This window comes from Manacus candei, unplaced genomic scaffold (assembly GCF_025592945.1).
Source record: "Manacus candei isolate 608988 ecotype Guabito, Panama unplaced genomic scaffold, ASM2559294v1 h1tg000023l, whole genome shotgun sequence".
Lineage (NCBI taxonomy): Eukaryota > Metazoa > Chordata > Aves > Passeriformes > Pipridae > Manacus > Manacus candei.
In genome coordinates, this window is record NW_026138071.1 from 26,790,071 (window position 1) to 26,805,627 (window position 15,557).

The 15,557-nt window shown below is 42.1% G+C and overlaps 1 protein-coding gene across 5 annotated transcripts in view; it reads left to right on the plus strand.

Moving 5' to 3' along the window:
• The first annotated feature begins 326 nt into the window (after positions 1–326).
• PCNT (pericentrin) overlaps positions 327–15,557 on the plus strand; it is a 78,628-nt gene continuing 63,397 nt past the window's right edge. For 4 of the 5 annotated variants that reach the window (XM_051787148.1, XM_051787150.1, XM_051787151.1 and 1 more), the window contains exons 1-9: positions 327–468; positions 5,554–5,745; positions 7,351–7,401; positions 8,228–8,407; positions 9,156–9,299; positions 10,955–11,119; positions 11,739–14,222; positions 14,308–14,400; positions 14,622–14,798. In XM_051787148.1, coding sequence (XP_051643108.1) covers positions 415–468; positions 5,554–5,745; positions 7,351–7,401; positions 8,228–8,407; positions 9,156–9,299; positions 10,955–11,119; positions 11,739–14,222; positions 14,308–14,400; positions 14,622–14,798 — 3,540 coding nt within the window. In that variant the 5' untranslated portion in view covers positions 327–414. Of the gene's footprint in view, positions 469–5,382; positions 5,746–7,350; positions 7,402–8,227; positions 8,408–9,155; positions 9,300–10,954; positions 11,120–11,738; positions 14,223–14,307; positions 14,401–14,621; positions 14,799–15,557 lie in introns of those variants that run through there. The other variant, XM_051787147.1, reaches the window with a different exon arrangement.

Genomic DNA, 15,557 nt, shown 5'->3' on the forward strand with positions numbered 1-15,557 from the left:
CGGCGGCTCGCGGGCGGGAACCGGGAGCGGGAAAGGGCGGGAGCACCGCCCCCGCGCGCCATTGGCCGCCTCCCGCCGTGGGCGGGGCCGTGGCTGGCGGCCCGTTTGAAACGGCGCGGGCGGCTCCCATTGGCGGCCGCCGCGGAGGGGCGGGGCGTGGGCGGGGCCGGGGGCGCGCCCCAGCCTGCCCGGCCTATCCCAGACGCCATTTAGCGCGGGTGGGTGGGACCAGGCTGAAGAGCGCTCTCGCCATTGGCCAGTGAACCTGCCAGGTACTGCGCTGTGGCCAATCCGTGGGGAGCCCCGCTTAGCGGGCGGTCCTGGCGCGGCCCCGGGGCGGCCATGACCGCGGTCCCTCGGTCCCCGCCGCGGTGACGGCGCGGGGGGCGCGGGCCGGGCCGCACCGGCCTCCGAATGGAGGCGGCGGAGGAGACGCGGCGGCGCAAGCTGGAGGCCGGCAGGGCCAAGGTGAGGGGAAGAGATGCCGGCTGGGCGGGGGCTGCAAGGGCCGGGGGTTGCGGTATCGCGCCAGCCCGCCCGCGGTCTCTGCGTGGCGGGGTCCGTGCGGGGTCCCGGCAGCAGCAGGGCCGAGCGGCTGTGCCGGGAGTCTGGGGGGACTCACTTGGGCAGCGCGGCTCTGCAGGGAAAAACGTGCCCGGCAGGCTGCCCGGGGGGCTCCCATCCTGCCGCTCGGACACCGTCCCAGGTGAGCCCGGAGCAGCTGACAGCAGTGCGTGTGCCTTCCCCCGCGTCCTGCTTTGCTTTGCTTTGGTGTTAGCTTTTAATTCCCGGCTCTCCCGATTTTATCTGGGATTCGGGTATTTGGGGGAGTACTGCGTTTCCAGGTGAGGATCCCAAAGAGCAGACGCTGTGTGTCTTAGTATTTATTATTGCAGCTACAACTTCCTGAGGAGGGGCAGCACCGTCTCTGCTCTGTGGGGACCAGGGACAGGACCCCAGGGAAAGGCCTGAAGTTGTGCCAGGGCAGGATCAGGTTGGATCTCAGGGAAAGGTTCTTCCCCGAGAGGGTGGCTGGGCACTGACCAGGCTCCCCAGGGCAGTGAGCACAGCCCCAAGGCTGCCAGCGCTCCAGGAGTGTTTGGATGATCCTCTGGGGCACAGGGGGTGACTCTTGGGGATGGTCCTGTGCAGGGCTAAGAGTTAGACTCCATGATCCTTGTGGGTCCTTTCTAACTCAGCTGATGTATAAAGATAACATTCTCTTAGTAATTACTGTCTGCAGCCATGTGGTTAACGCTTGATGTGTGTTAACCCCCTTAGATAAAAGAAATTCTGCTTTGTTTTGGTATCAGTGTTCAATAAGCTGGTTAGAAATGCCTGGTTACTTTTCTTTTAATTCAGCATTTCTGCTGGGTTTTGAGCTGTTTCTGTCACATTTCCCTTCTGGCTATCTCTTGCCAGTCTGTAGCTACAGCCACAGGTTGAAAAGTTACCTTAGTGTGCGAAGACTCATGTTAACATTTCTGTTAACATAAGTTAACTCTCAGTGCACAATCTGTTTGTAGTGAGAAAAAATGTGATAGACTTGGCTTGAATAAGTTACCAGTTCCCACCTGTTGCACAGCTGTTGTTTGCCCTTGAAAAGAAAAAAAGCACGGACTTGCATTATGTTTCAGGTTACACGTCCATAGCCAGTGTTGCATTTACTGTTTTTTTGCACTATGTGTTAAATCTCTCTCATCTTCCCATTTAAAAAAAAAAAAAAGCATTATTAGCAGCCCCATCAATGTTGTTGCTGCACGGTGTCACATACCTGGTATGCTGAGAGGAGAGGAAAGGGTTTAGAAAGGCACACGGAGTTGTAGTGTTTCCTCTGCTTCTTAAAATGTCACAGAGATCTGTCCCTTGGCTGGCAGGCTGTGGGCACCAGGAAGTTTTCAAAACACACCGGGATGGATGAATGAATGGAAGCAGTATCCGTTGGGGCTTAGTAAACACAAAGGTAGTGTGTTAGGGTTTGTAAGGCAAGCACGTGAGATGCACGTTCCTTACTATGCTCATACCCAATATCTGCCATGTGTGGCTGTGTGCTTGCCCTGCTGTTGTATCTTTACTTATATATCTGAAGTTGTAGAGCTGACTTATGGAACAGGTGCGTATTGGGCTAATTACTGGAATAAATGCCCCTCAGTGTAGCCCGTGGTGTGTTCTTAATCCCACGGTAGGATGTGGCCATGCTGCTGGAGAAGGTGGGCTGCAGGACTGTAACTTCCTTCAGGAACTTTGGGTAGCTCATGTTTAAAGGCCCTTGTGTAATAGAGCCATAAGGAAACGTTTCTCCCGTTTTGTTCTTTTGTTTTTCTTTTTTCCCGTTTTCTTTGTGCTGTCCTCCTCTCGAATGCAAGTGCAGTTTTGAAAGGGAGGCAGGACCATGAACAGGTACAGGTTTTCCTTCCTGTGGTGCAGCTTAGAGCAGCTTAAGGTGATCCCATCTGCGGTCTGACACGGAAGTGTTCAGTGTTCATCAGATCAGCTCCCTGAATCATCTCACCTCATCACTGCACAGGTAACAGGGGGACAGCAGGGGACAGGAGTGAGGCTGGTTGGGTAGCCTGTGCAGTGATGGTAACTGCAGTCTGATACTGCTTCAGTGGGGAGGTGTGAACTGCTGTGGGGCTTTTTGCTTACCTCCTCCCTCCCCCCCATTATTTTATTATTGACATCCTTAGATTTTAGTCTGCTAAGCAATGACTTGGGAAAGAAATATAATGTAAATGTTTTAATTTTAAAATCAGTACTTGCATTTGAGTTATCACATAATAACAACAACTGTTTTATTAGTTGGAAATTGTAATGATTTGACAGCTAAGTGCTGACTGTATCAGGTACTTTGGATTCCTGTTTTTAATAAATACAGTAGTAAATAATAAATGCAATACTGATAGCCAAGGTGTAATAATGGAGAAACAGAACAAACCCCAAATATTCAGTGCTTCTTTTTTCTCCTTGTTTTTTATTAGCTAGTCATGCCAGCCCCCTGTGTCTTTAGTTACAGAGCTCTGTGTGCCATACCCAGATGTGAGTAGCTTTTGCTCTTCCTGTATTTTACATGTTAGGAGACGAAAAAGGAGTTCAGGTTTTCCAGGAAGTTCTCCCACTTCATCATTTTGAGGAAGCTCTAGAAAACGCTTCTGGGTTTTGTCTGAGGGCACTTGTTGCTTATGTTTGCTGTAGCCAAGAGCTGTATCCAAGAGGTTTATTTGGACAACCTGTTTCTGTTTGGTTGCGATGTGGTTTTCTGTTCAGTTCAATTTTCCGTGGGTGTTGGTTTTGGTACTAATTTCTGAAGCACATAAAGCAGCAGGTCAACTTCTAACTGACTGTTCCTGGTGAAATGAAGTTGCAGAGTGTTGGTACCCACAGAAAGGTGGTGTTCTGTCATGGAGAGCTGCTTTAGCTGCTGTGGTGGACAGTGCTCTTGGGGTTCCTGTGGAATGCTGCATCTTGGCTAGAAGTGAAGCTTTTACCTTTGCACTTTTCTAGAAAGCAAAGGGAGAGTTAAATCCTTCAAAAGGGGCACAGTGGGATCTCACTGTGATGGGGGAGAGGCAGTTATGTCACGCTTGCTTCACATTCACACCCGCTGTTTTGTGTTGAATGACTGAGCACCTGATATACTCTTACAGTGACACTTAAATTTGTGTAGCTGATTGAAAGCGTGGGAAACCCAATATTGCTCGAAATAGAACTTTTCCCCATCCAGTGATTCCATAAGTCTGAAGAATATTTGACTCCAGCCACACCACCAAGTCCAGCAGTTCCATAAAATTTTGGCATAGTTGGTTATTTTTGCATGATATGTATTATGATTTCGTGTGTTTAGTGCATGTGAATGGGACAAAATATGTTTTGTTTTCTTTGGCTGTGCATTTAAAAATTCATGGTTGTGTATTCAGTCATGCCAAGTCTTGGTATTTTAATGTCAGATACTCCCCGTGTCCCTTCATGAAATCGTTAACTGCTCTCCATGGTACCCACTCTCTCTGCCTTTCCTTTCTCATCTTTTCTGGTTGTTTTACACTTGTTTTCCCTTTTTCCCTGCTTCAGCAGTTTCCTCTATTCTCTATTTTTCTGCAGGTTTCCTCCTGCCCCGTTTTCCCCATGTTATCAGGTTAATTAGTGCACTAGCTATTTTTAACATGTATTGCCATCAATAGAGTTAACACCTGATTTCAGAGAACAGTATTTGTGTCTTACTGCAGCTTTATGTACTAGCCTGTTCATTTTACTTATCATGAAAGGCACAGGACATCAGGTGATCTTCATTTAATCTGCATTCAGTATTAATAAGTATAGAAATTAAAAATAAGGTGTTTGCACCTGAGTGTTTTTTATCAGCTGGTAAGAAACAGCAAATACACCTTTGCCTTTCTGCAAATACACCTTTTAAACAGGCTGCTCAGTGTAGCAGATGTGTATCCATATTTCTGTGGAGTAGCTAAACTGTAAGGTGGAAGTTGCTGTAAGGGGAGGGAGCTGAACTAGATCCATTTCACAAACTGAATGAGAAGACACAGACAAAATTTTTGTGTGAGGTGGCTGTTTGACAGGAAAATCAAACTGTCTAGCAGTGGATTTTCATGTGTATTGCAGGTAGAACTTGGCAATGATGTTTACATCCAGTCATCATACAACTATCTGTTTTATCTCATCACAAGGATATAACACTGCACTTGATAAGCCATGGCTTTAACCTTGAAGAAGGCTTTTTCCTTATGAGAAGGATGTCTGGATTTATGCTATGAGGGAGATTTTACTTGGAAGTGCTCCCTAAACACAATACTAGAGTTGAAAATAACAATAACCCTTTTTAAGCTGTTTAAGGTGCTAGGGAGAGTTGGGTAATAAATTCTGTCAGTGACATTCTTTACAGGTCCCTGGGGCTTTGTGGAGCTGTGATAGCCTGATAAAGTAGAGCATCTGATTCTTCAACAGAAGAAATTAAAATGACCTGGCTTAATTGATTTTCTATTTATGTACTGGAGGCTGCTTTCTGGCGAGGAAGTTTTGCTGTATTCTCTTAAGGGGGTGGCAGGGAAGGAGCATGAGGATTCACTTCCGTTAATTTTAATCTCAAAGCTTACGCTGGCAAGGATCTGTTTAGATATATTTGTAGGAGTGCGCTGGCTTTGGCACCATGACAAGGGGGTTCTCGCTTTTGCTAGTCTTGCAGAAAGACTGCTCAATTATTCTTTTTTCCTAATGCTTCTAGTATATTGACAACTTGTTCCTTCGCTGATCTGCCTTGCTGTAATTCTGGATTGTCATTAACACACAAAGTTTCACTGAGTAAAATTTGATTCTCGTGTTGAAATGAGTCTTTAGCACTGATGTGAGATCTGTTGCTTAATGGCTCGGTCATCCAGTACGTTGTGAGTGCATGGAAAGTAGGGAGACAAAGCAGTTTTTCTGCAGATGTATAGATTTTATCGAGACAGGATCTTCATCACCCATGACTGTGTTAATCTTGTGGTCCTGCTACCTTTTCCTCGCTTACCTCTCCCTCTACCTCTTCCAATCTTTTCTGCACAGTTTGCTTACTTCAGACAGCGAAAAGCAAAGAGCGACGTCGCGCAGCCGCAGAAAAAGGCGGCGCAGAGGAAGGGCTCGGCTGTCCACCCGCATGACGTTCCGGAGGAAGAGCACCCAGTAGCACCCAGAGGTGTTGGTGAGGGCGTAGAGAGTAAGGCTGAAGACACCAACCTGCTAGAGGCAACAACAGAGGTAAATCTTAGTATTTCTTGCCTTGGCTTCGCCCCCATCTGCAGATAACAAGTGCTCCAGGTGATTGTGGTACTTGGGCGCGAGTTCGCTGGCGCTGTCAACGAGCTGCCATCGAGGAGGAATTAAACTGGTGTATTGTCACTTGTAATAATTCACTCTGTTACAAAGTGGTGTCAGTTATGGAGTAAGGCATCTCCATGATACGGCCTGGACAGCTGGTAATATCAGGGAGCTGTTAGCCTGCTGAGTTGTGGTCTTTCACCTTTCACTGCCATGGACTTCTCTTCTTCTAGTTACATGGCTGTGACTTCATGTAATGGCAAATCTGGATTAAGAGGTATAGCAGATGAGCAAAACTGCCAGAACTTTATAATGCATGTTATTAGTCTGGTTTTGTGTCACTTTGCTGGCTCAAAAATGCTTAATGTTTTCTGAAACATTATTATTTATTCCAGCAAGCTCTCAATAGCCATTGTAAAGCCAGTATAGATGTTATTTCCAATGCCAGATTTGTTTAAAATGTGACTCTGCTTGTGCCTAATGTGTTTCAATATGTTTGTACTGATGACCCCCTAAAGGTAATCATGTTCTCTGTGCAAAGATTCATGAGTTTTGGGGAGGTGGTGCCTTCTGCATCAAAAGCATCTCTCCAGCTGTTGGTGTGTTTTCACGGCATACCACAACAGCATCAAACTAGTGTATTTGGAAACCTGCAATAATGGAGGATACAATTTTCATGTATCATCCTGCTTTCTGTTTTGAGGGTATCCCTGATGCTTTCAGGATATCTTCAACATAATGCAAAGGCTGTTATGAAGCTACACACCAAAGTGTCTGAGAAAAAACACAGTATTTTGTCACTCAGCCACAGCAATGTCCTTACTGTATTCATGTGAACTTAAATTCAAAAAGAAACAAAAATCACTTACAGCTTCTAACCAGTTTTTGTCAAAATAGCTGATTTATAAAGCAGCTGGAATTCTAGGTTACCTGGAGAGGGCACCTCCAGGGAGACAGTAATCATTGGGAACTACTTCGTGCAGATTCAAAATACAGGGAGGGCTGTGGACTGCCTTTTCCAAATAGTGCTATAGTCATCTTGGTCTTGTTGGGAATTTAGTGAAAGGGAAAACATCTTTCAAGATACCAAGCTACCTTATGGACGTGTGTCAGAAAAAAGTACTTCTTTTGTAGTTACCTGAATGGTTTTAGCATGTTTGTTAAATAATCTCCTGTCAATTTACTAGTATTTAGCAGGAGATCAAAGATTGCTCAGCCACAGGAGCTGAGGATCAAACGTTGAATCTCAGTGGTGAGGCTTAGCCCTAAATTTAAGTAGACATTTGTAATAATTTTTGCTTGTTTGTTTGGTTTTTGCTGTTAATTATTTCATTTCACCATGGAAGACCAGCTGGGTTTAGCATTAAAAGTCAGTCTCTCATTGATATGTTATCTCACAACATGGACCTTTCTGGCTCATGTGCTTAGGGTGCTTCCAAAATAATTCTGGGTTTCCTTATTTTCCTTTTTTTCCCCTCTTAATTTTCCTTATTTTCTTTTAAAATGGCCACGATTTAGTGTCTGTTTTATTTGTTTACTTACCAGGGAAATGCTGATTTGTCCAACTGGGACGTACTGAACGATCATGCAGCTGAAGTAAGTGTGAAAGAATGTATCTTTAGTAAAAGATCCTGTATAGGTCTGTGATAGTTGGTTGCTAAAATTATTAATTGGCATTGTTATCAAATGAGATAAAACTGATGCGATTTCACTATTTTACAGTCTAAACCAGGCACTTTTCTGTCTGTACCGACTGTGAAATTGGTTGCTAAGAAGTTTTAGTGAAATTGTAGACTTTGTCCAGAGAAATTTGAATGATGTTTATAATTGAAAAGTAGGTTCATTCTTAGTTGTTTCATGTGATACAAACAAAAAGTGTTTAAAATGAAATACAAGATGCTGTATGTCTTCTGTGAGAATTGTAACAATATTGCTCTTCAAAACCACAGGAATTTAGTTTTAATTGAAGAACTTAGCATTGTTATTTTTCCTGTGGATGGACTGTTCTCCAGTCAGCACAAATGAATGTAAAAATTTTGCTTGTTTGCAGGTAGTATTCTGCCTGCCCCCTCCCAAATTTCAGTCAGTTGTTGGAAGGTATTTATATCCCAATACATGCCAAAATGGCACATTGCCACCATTTGGTGCTATAGAATCACAACATGCTTAATTTACTTTTGTACCTTAAAGTATCATGTGAAAATATATTATTTATTAATTTTTTTATTTGAATTTTTTTAACAATTAAAGACTTCATGTATATGGTGTTTCTATTAAACACAAAGTTGCAGTGTTGAATTACTTTAAAAGTAGAATTTGCCTAGGACTTAACCGTGAAGCTGAGTTTATTTTCAGACTAACTGCAAACCAGAAATGATATATTATTTTAGTGAATAAATATGTTTTTGTTTCTTTTATGAAGAAATACAGGATGAATTCTGCTGCAGAATACAGCGAGGCTGATGCTAAGATGTGTCAGGCAAGGATAGCTGAGCTGGAGAACAGACTTCTGGAGAAACAGGAGGCAGTGGAAAAACTCACTGCACAGATGGATGAACTGCAGGACCAGCTCACACAGCACAACGACTCTATGCAGCTTCAGGTATGTTTCATAGAAGTGGATAATGGGATAATAATATTTCACTTTAATGCTGAAAATATTTAGGTGGCAAAACTGAAAAGAAGTATTTTTTTTTTTAGTGTGAAATGCTTCACCTTGATAACTGCAAAAAGCAGCATCCTCTTCCAAAATATTAAAAAATAATATATTGAATTCTCCTTCTCTAGCAGTTCTATGTAAAGGTAAATTATTACCAGGTGATTCCTAAGAATAGCTATTTGCCCCTTTGTGTGGTTTTGTTTTTTTTCCCCCTCCTTCTAGGACTGGGGAAACAAAGACATTTCCTGTTGGTGAGAAATAAATTGAAAAGATTAATTTGATTAACGTGAAATAGGATTAATGTGTCCCATCTCATTAGCTTCCTTTCACGTGGCTGAAGGGAAGAGCTGACAGATAGGACTCATTTTGGGGAGCACTAAATATTCATTATATACTTTTTGAAAACCTTATTCCTTTTACATCAATTAGAGCTACAAATTTTGAAGTAAAAATGTTAATTTCATTACTGGTATCCTATAGTTTGTTTAAAAAGTCACTTTTGATTAGGTTTGTCATCCTTGAGATCAGTGTAAGACTCCTCTTTCATCACACCTGCCATTGTCTTTGAACACCTCTGGTGCAAGTTTGTTAAAACTGTGGATTCTGTAGCAGCTTTGAAGAAAACTTACTTGGTTCCAAATATACTAGGAATATTTTAGCTTCAAAAGTGCACTTCTTGTGATCCCCGTAGGAAACTACTTTTCAAGAGCAGAATGAAATCATCAGGAAGCTCACGAGCTGCCTTCAACAGGCCAAGGCAGACCGGGATGACCTGCAGGAAGAGGCTTCGCGCGTTGCTGGTCAGGTCCACGATTTACAGCTGCAGTTACATCAGGTGTGCCTCTCCTCCAGCCTCTGTGTCCTTACCAAGAGAGTAAGAACAGGTTTGGACTATGAATGTGGAAACATATTGAGCTGATCATGTAGCTCTTGCTAGTTCATGTTGTAGCACAGCAGTGAAAGTGATTTCAGGGCAAGGTGGAGCATTTTTTTGTCTGGAGAAGTCCCAGAAATATCCTCATATTTTCCACTTGATTGTGTTTTTGGAGGTCATTACACTTCCTTGTCCATCAGTTAATAAGCCCTTGTTAGGGAACTTCACACAATATTGTTGGTGGTTTGGGGGTCTGTACACAACCATTGCTGTAATAACTTGAGTTTGCACGTGATCATTTTTCCTTTGCCAAAGAAATCTCGGAGTTTATACTTGGGCAACTGGAACAGCTCAGCTGTTAGACAGAAACTTGCTGTACTGAGGTAATGTGACTTGGCTCAAAGAAGGAGGTTTAAAATAACGTGAAGATGGTTGAGGCAACCCCTTGTGGCACACAGAACCTGCTTCAGTGCAACAAGTTGATCATGGATGTTATCCCCGGATAACGAGAAATACTGCAGCTTTTCATCTACTTTAAAATGTATTTTTAAAAATGCTTTATGTTTTGGTGATGCTCAGTGTTCTAATGGTTGTTCTCTCTGAACCCATATATTTATTGTCTTTGGAGCCTTGTAGTATAAGCCAAAGAGAAATATTTCTGTATACTTACCATTTCAGGTTTGCAGGATAAGAATTGCCCTAGGTGGGATTACATGTCTTAACTGTCTGGATAGGAAAGGAAGGGGGTTTAAAAATTTTAAAAAAGGTAAACCTGGGACTTTTTAGTTCAGGGATTATCTTGAAGGAGTTGCTCATGCCCTGGAAAATAAATCGTCTGCTAAATGAAATCTTGTAAAATAACAAAAAAAAATACTGTTTTCTATTTGCAATTCTAGTTGCTGTTGGCAAAATAGGTGGTAATAGTGAAAGTTACTCTACAGATGTTTGTTGGGATTTGCTGCATAAGCCATTGAAAGACTGGGATAAAGCCTCTAAATAGCACTTGGGGCATACTCCAAATAATTCCAGTGATAGGATGCACATTGTTTGTGGAAGCATGTCAATTTTGATAATAGATGAAAGCACTAATACTGTCTTAGGTATTATTTCTTGGCTTTAGCAACATCTTCAGAAAAAGATTTTAAAAATGAGTAGAACACATTTTATGTTACCCCCGTGGTGGAAATGTTTTCGTTTGAAGGGATGTGGAGAGAGAAGAAAAAAAACAAAACCCTTTAGTAATGAGCTGTAAATCCTTTGCAGAGAAGACTCGTTTTGTTCATTGTCTTCTTACTGGTATGTCCAGTCCATTGGAAGTTCTGCTTCATATTGGAGGAATTCAGTATGGTTCATTATGTTAGATTTTTAGGCTCTTAATATTGGAGAATTCATCATAGGGATGAATCATCTAACACATCTTTACAGTAAGTAATAGTATCTAAAACATGACAAGCGTTGCCTGACTTTTTAGGGAGATTCTTATCTGTTGAGAATGAAGGCCATAGGGCAAATCTGTAGTAAATGAATGCAGTGTATTTTATGCAGACAGTGAGTCTTGTGCATGAGTTGTTTGGATACAAACTGACTTCTGACTGGGAGTACCCTTATGTGCTCAGGTTAACCAGATGCTGAGGAGTAAAAGTCTCAGGAAAAACGAAGGATTAGAAGCCCAGCAGCAAATGTCCTTGTTCCAGGATCGTCTCAGAGAGCAAAATGCCCACTTGGAGACGCTGCGCCAGAAAGCACATGACCTGGAAGTACAGTTGGAGTCTTCCCAAAAGGTAAAAACATACACTAATTCCTTTATAATAATTATTTCCAATTTGGTGATAACTCGGACCTGCTGTAGTGACACAATCATGAAAAAAGTCTTCTTCTTTAGAAGTAAATCTGTAGGGATTGTGGTTACAAACATTAAAGGAACAGCTTAAAAGGTCTGATCTCCTTTAAGAATGTAACCAGCAATGCCATGGATAGAAGCCTTAAAAGTTTAAGTGAATCAGAGGAGGCAAAATTTGACATGGCTGTTCTGTTGGCTTACTCCTGCCTATGGGAGGTTTTTTTTCTAAGCTATGAGGTGGAGAGGTGTCTGTAGCTCTTCATCTTATTTTATTCTATTTGTAATTAAAATTCCTCAAGTTTGAGACAGCCACTATTTCCCTTCTCTCTGGAGTCAGTGGCATACCATTTAGGCAATTTGATATTTTTATTATCACATTTGAAGAGTCTTTCAGTGGTACTTTCCAATCTCTGTGCTTAAAAATTCTGTTGCGTAGGCCAATGATACACCCTGCGCTTAATTATTATTCTTGAAGGTAAATTAAAAGCATGAGGCTTAAGGAAATAAAAATCATGTCATATTTCAATGGCTTATTTCATATGTAATGTTTTGTTTTTAAGAATACCGAAGATAAAGAAAATCTCCTTGCCCAAATGGAAGAGGATCTGAAAGGTACAATGCAAGAGCTATACAAAAGCATAGATGAAAAAGAGCAATGCATTAAAAGTCTTCAGGATCTGCTGGCAACAGAAAGATTTGGCTTGTCTGTACTACAACAAACACTTTCTCTCCGGGACTCAGAAATAACAGAGTTAAAGAATGAAATAGCTTTATCCAAAGTGAAAGAACAGCAACATATTGAAGAACTGAAAACCATTCATGAGAAGGATATTTGCAGACAGTTGGGTAACTTGAGGAATGAGCTGGAGAAGTGCTACAGAAGAGAGATTGCAGTAGCCAAGCAGGCATATGAAGAAGAAATTATTTTAAAATACAAGAATGAGCTTGAACAGTTAAAAAAAGAACTCTATGCTTTGAATTCTGAAGAACACGTTCAGAATTTGAATGGCATAATAATTGACTTAAATATTAGTCTTCAGGAGTCTGAAACTAATAACGAAAATTTGAGGAAGAGACTTGAAAACCAAGAAGAGGACTTTCAGAGAGAGAAATCTGAAATTGAGACTAAATACGAGGATTTAATTGATGGCCTTAAGTGTCAACTTTCTGATGCAGAAGAGCAAGCTAAGGAAGCCCAACGATATAAACAAGAAAAAGAGTCCTTGAATGAAGAGATTCAGAAACTGAATTCTTTCATCCAGGAATTAAATGAAAAGCGACTTTATGAGGCTGAAAAAAGTATAGATGCAGGGCAAAAGCGTGATGGAGAGATTGTCTCCAATAAAAAGCTAATGAAATTGAGGGAAAACCCAATTTTATCAGGGGTGTCAGAGTTGCAGGTAGCAGGGCTTGAGGAGATGTGGGACAAACCACAGCAGTTGGAAGGTGGAGACGAGCCAGTGTACAAAGAACTGCACTCCCAGCATGAATCCTCAAGGGGTCAGTTAGAAGAAATTAAGAATTCAGAGATCACAGAGAATAATGAAAGTAGCAAAGGAGATAACCTGTCTGAAGGACACTTGTCAGAACTGGGGCTCTTCAGTGGTGATGAAGGCGTGTTGGCTAAATATCTGATTTCCACGGGAACACCAGAAGACTCCTATGCATCCAGCACTTCAGAAGGTCATGCCATCGAGGAGGGTAGGTGCAGTACGTATGGGCTAGACAACAGTGTGCTTCTAGAACCCAGCACAGGTTTTATATCTCCTCCATTAAACTCTAGCCTTGATGAGGGAACATGTCCTAGTGCCTTGGCTCAAGAAGCTTTTGAAGAGGTGGGAGCACAGGCGTTTGTTTCGTTTGTGCCAGATAATCGCCTGCAGGAAAACAAACTAAGAGACTACGGTGATGTAAAGGATGGTGAGACAGCGTGTTCAGCAGAGAAATGTGTGAAGCTAATTGAGCAGCTCCATCAGACGGAGTCAGCCTTGAAGATAGCTTATCAGGACACCCAAGAAGCTGTTGGAAAATGGGAAAAAGCAATGTCTGAGCTCTCTCATGTGCAGGCAGAACTGGAGGAAGAACATGCAGCACGGATCTGTTGTGAAAAAGAACTTCTGGAAAAAATGGAGAAGGAGAAAGAACTTGAAAATAAACTCATGTTTCTAGTAAAGCAGCAGGGTGAAGGTGGAGGCCAGCCTCACTGTGCTGTAGAGTCCCTGGCACAAGTGTCAAACCCCTCTATCTGGCAAGAAATGGTGAAGGACCTCCAAGAGGAAAGAGAAATGTTGATGGTGCAACTGCGAGCTCAGGAGCAATTAGTGAAAGACGTTCAAGAGCAGAAAACGGCTTCTGATTCTGTGACAAGCGAAGTGCAGTCTCTCTTTGGCCGTCAGTTGGCTGCTTTGCAAAGTCAAAGGGATCAGATGCAAAGCCAGCTTGATGCACAGAAGGCTAAAAACCAGAGAATAGCAGAGCTGCTCGGGCAGAAAACTGTATCTGAGGAGGTGTTGCTAAAAGAACAGGAGTTGCTCAAAGCTGAAATCAATAACAAAGAACAAAATTTAGCACTTTTATTGAAGGAAAAAACAGCCTTAGGAGAAAGATTATCTGCCATGGAGGAGGATTTGGTGAAAGCAGAAAAAGCACTAGTGGAGAATGCTGGCATCATTGAGGACCTTGAGAAAAACATACATGACCTTAATGCTGAAATGAAAAACCTCAAAGAAGTACAGGAATGTGAAAGACTGGGCTATGAGGACAGGTTAAACCTTTGCAACCAAGAAATTCATAAACTTACTGCTGAAATAAAGGAAAAGAGTACTGAATACAGTGAGGAAAAGAGCCAGTTGACTGAAGAAATTGCCCTTTTGAAAGAGGCTCATTTGAATCTCGAGGCTCGCTTGCGGGAATCCTTTCAGGCTGCACAAGCTGCACAGGAGGCTCAATCCAAGGTGGAGAAACATTACAAAGAGGAAATGGATAAAATGGCCACTCAGCACCTTGCTGAATTAACTGAAGTGAGTTTGACACACAAGACAGAGGTAGGAAACCCTGGTAACTGCAGGAGTCGTGAGATTTCGTAATGCTTAAGGTTGCCATTGCAAATGTGTGTATGCCTGTTTTCAGATAGAAGAGTTAAATGCTGAAATAAAAGATAAAGTGGAAAAACAGGAGAAGCTGGAAGAAAAAAGAAAGGAAGAGATTGCTGTAATAAAAAAGGTAAATGCTGTAATTTGGTTTATTTTGGAAAAATAAACTCGTTTTGCATTGTCATTTAAGCAGCATAAACATTTTGGAGACGCAAAAATGCATTAATTTTGTTTTTTCCTGTGATGTCTTTGATTTGGGGTCAGGAGGAGGGGAGAGTTCTGATTCAATAATTAGGGCTAAACAACCATACTTTGAAGAAAGAAAGCTTTTCATCTGCCTGTTCTCTTCAGGTACATGAACGAGAGCACGATCGTGAAATCTCTGAACTGGCTGCTAAACACGAGGAGGAAATGGAGAAGCTCCGTGCTGAACTGAAGGAAGAGCAGAAGCACCTATTGGATGAACTTCGGCAGCAAATGGCAGCCACACACAAAGCAGAGCAGGAGCAAGCTCAACTCCAGTCCCAGGTAAAAGGAAGAAACACAGCGATTACTGTAGTACTGACCTGAGGTTTCATGATCTCCAGGAGGCACAGAAATCAAGGAGCCTTCTCCTTTAATTTCTGTGGGAATTGCGTGTGCTCTTTCACGTAGTGCTGCAACTGAAGAAACAGAGGTTGTCTCTTGGTGGGTGATATTAGATGTTTCCTAGAGGAGTTCTCCAGGGCCCTCACTGCCATTATATTTTAACTTTAATTCTGAAGAAAACTTAATTGCTTAAATTGATGGGTTTAAGGAAGAAAAACAACTAATTTTTCAAGTCTCGGTAAGCTTAACAAGTGAATTTAGGAACAATACTAAGCCCCACCCACTTTTAACTATCCCATTAGTGTAGTCAGGAATGCTTTCTTGCATCTGAAGTATGAAAACTTGACTTTTTTCCTCTAGATATCTACTGGGTCTTTTAACACCTCCACTAAATGCAAAGTGGAAATGGAAAGAATATGTCCAGCGTTAGGTATACTGGTTAGGTTAAGAATTGAGAAGTTTGGTTGGTCTGTTTTAGCTGCCATTTCTAGCTGTTTCTAGCTATTCCCCCCTTTTTTTTTAATGAAGTGTGATGAATTTTATTTCTACTTTTCCAATACCACTTCAGAATTTTATTTTTTTTTAACAAATTATAACCAGTAGCAAATATAAGGAATTTTTTTAATAGGCAGTGAAGGATTGGGGTGAGCTGGTGTGTGACAAAAGTCAGCTTCTTTTAAGTGTTCTTTTAAGGGTCTC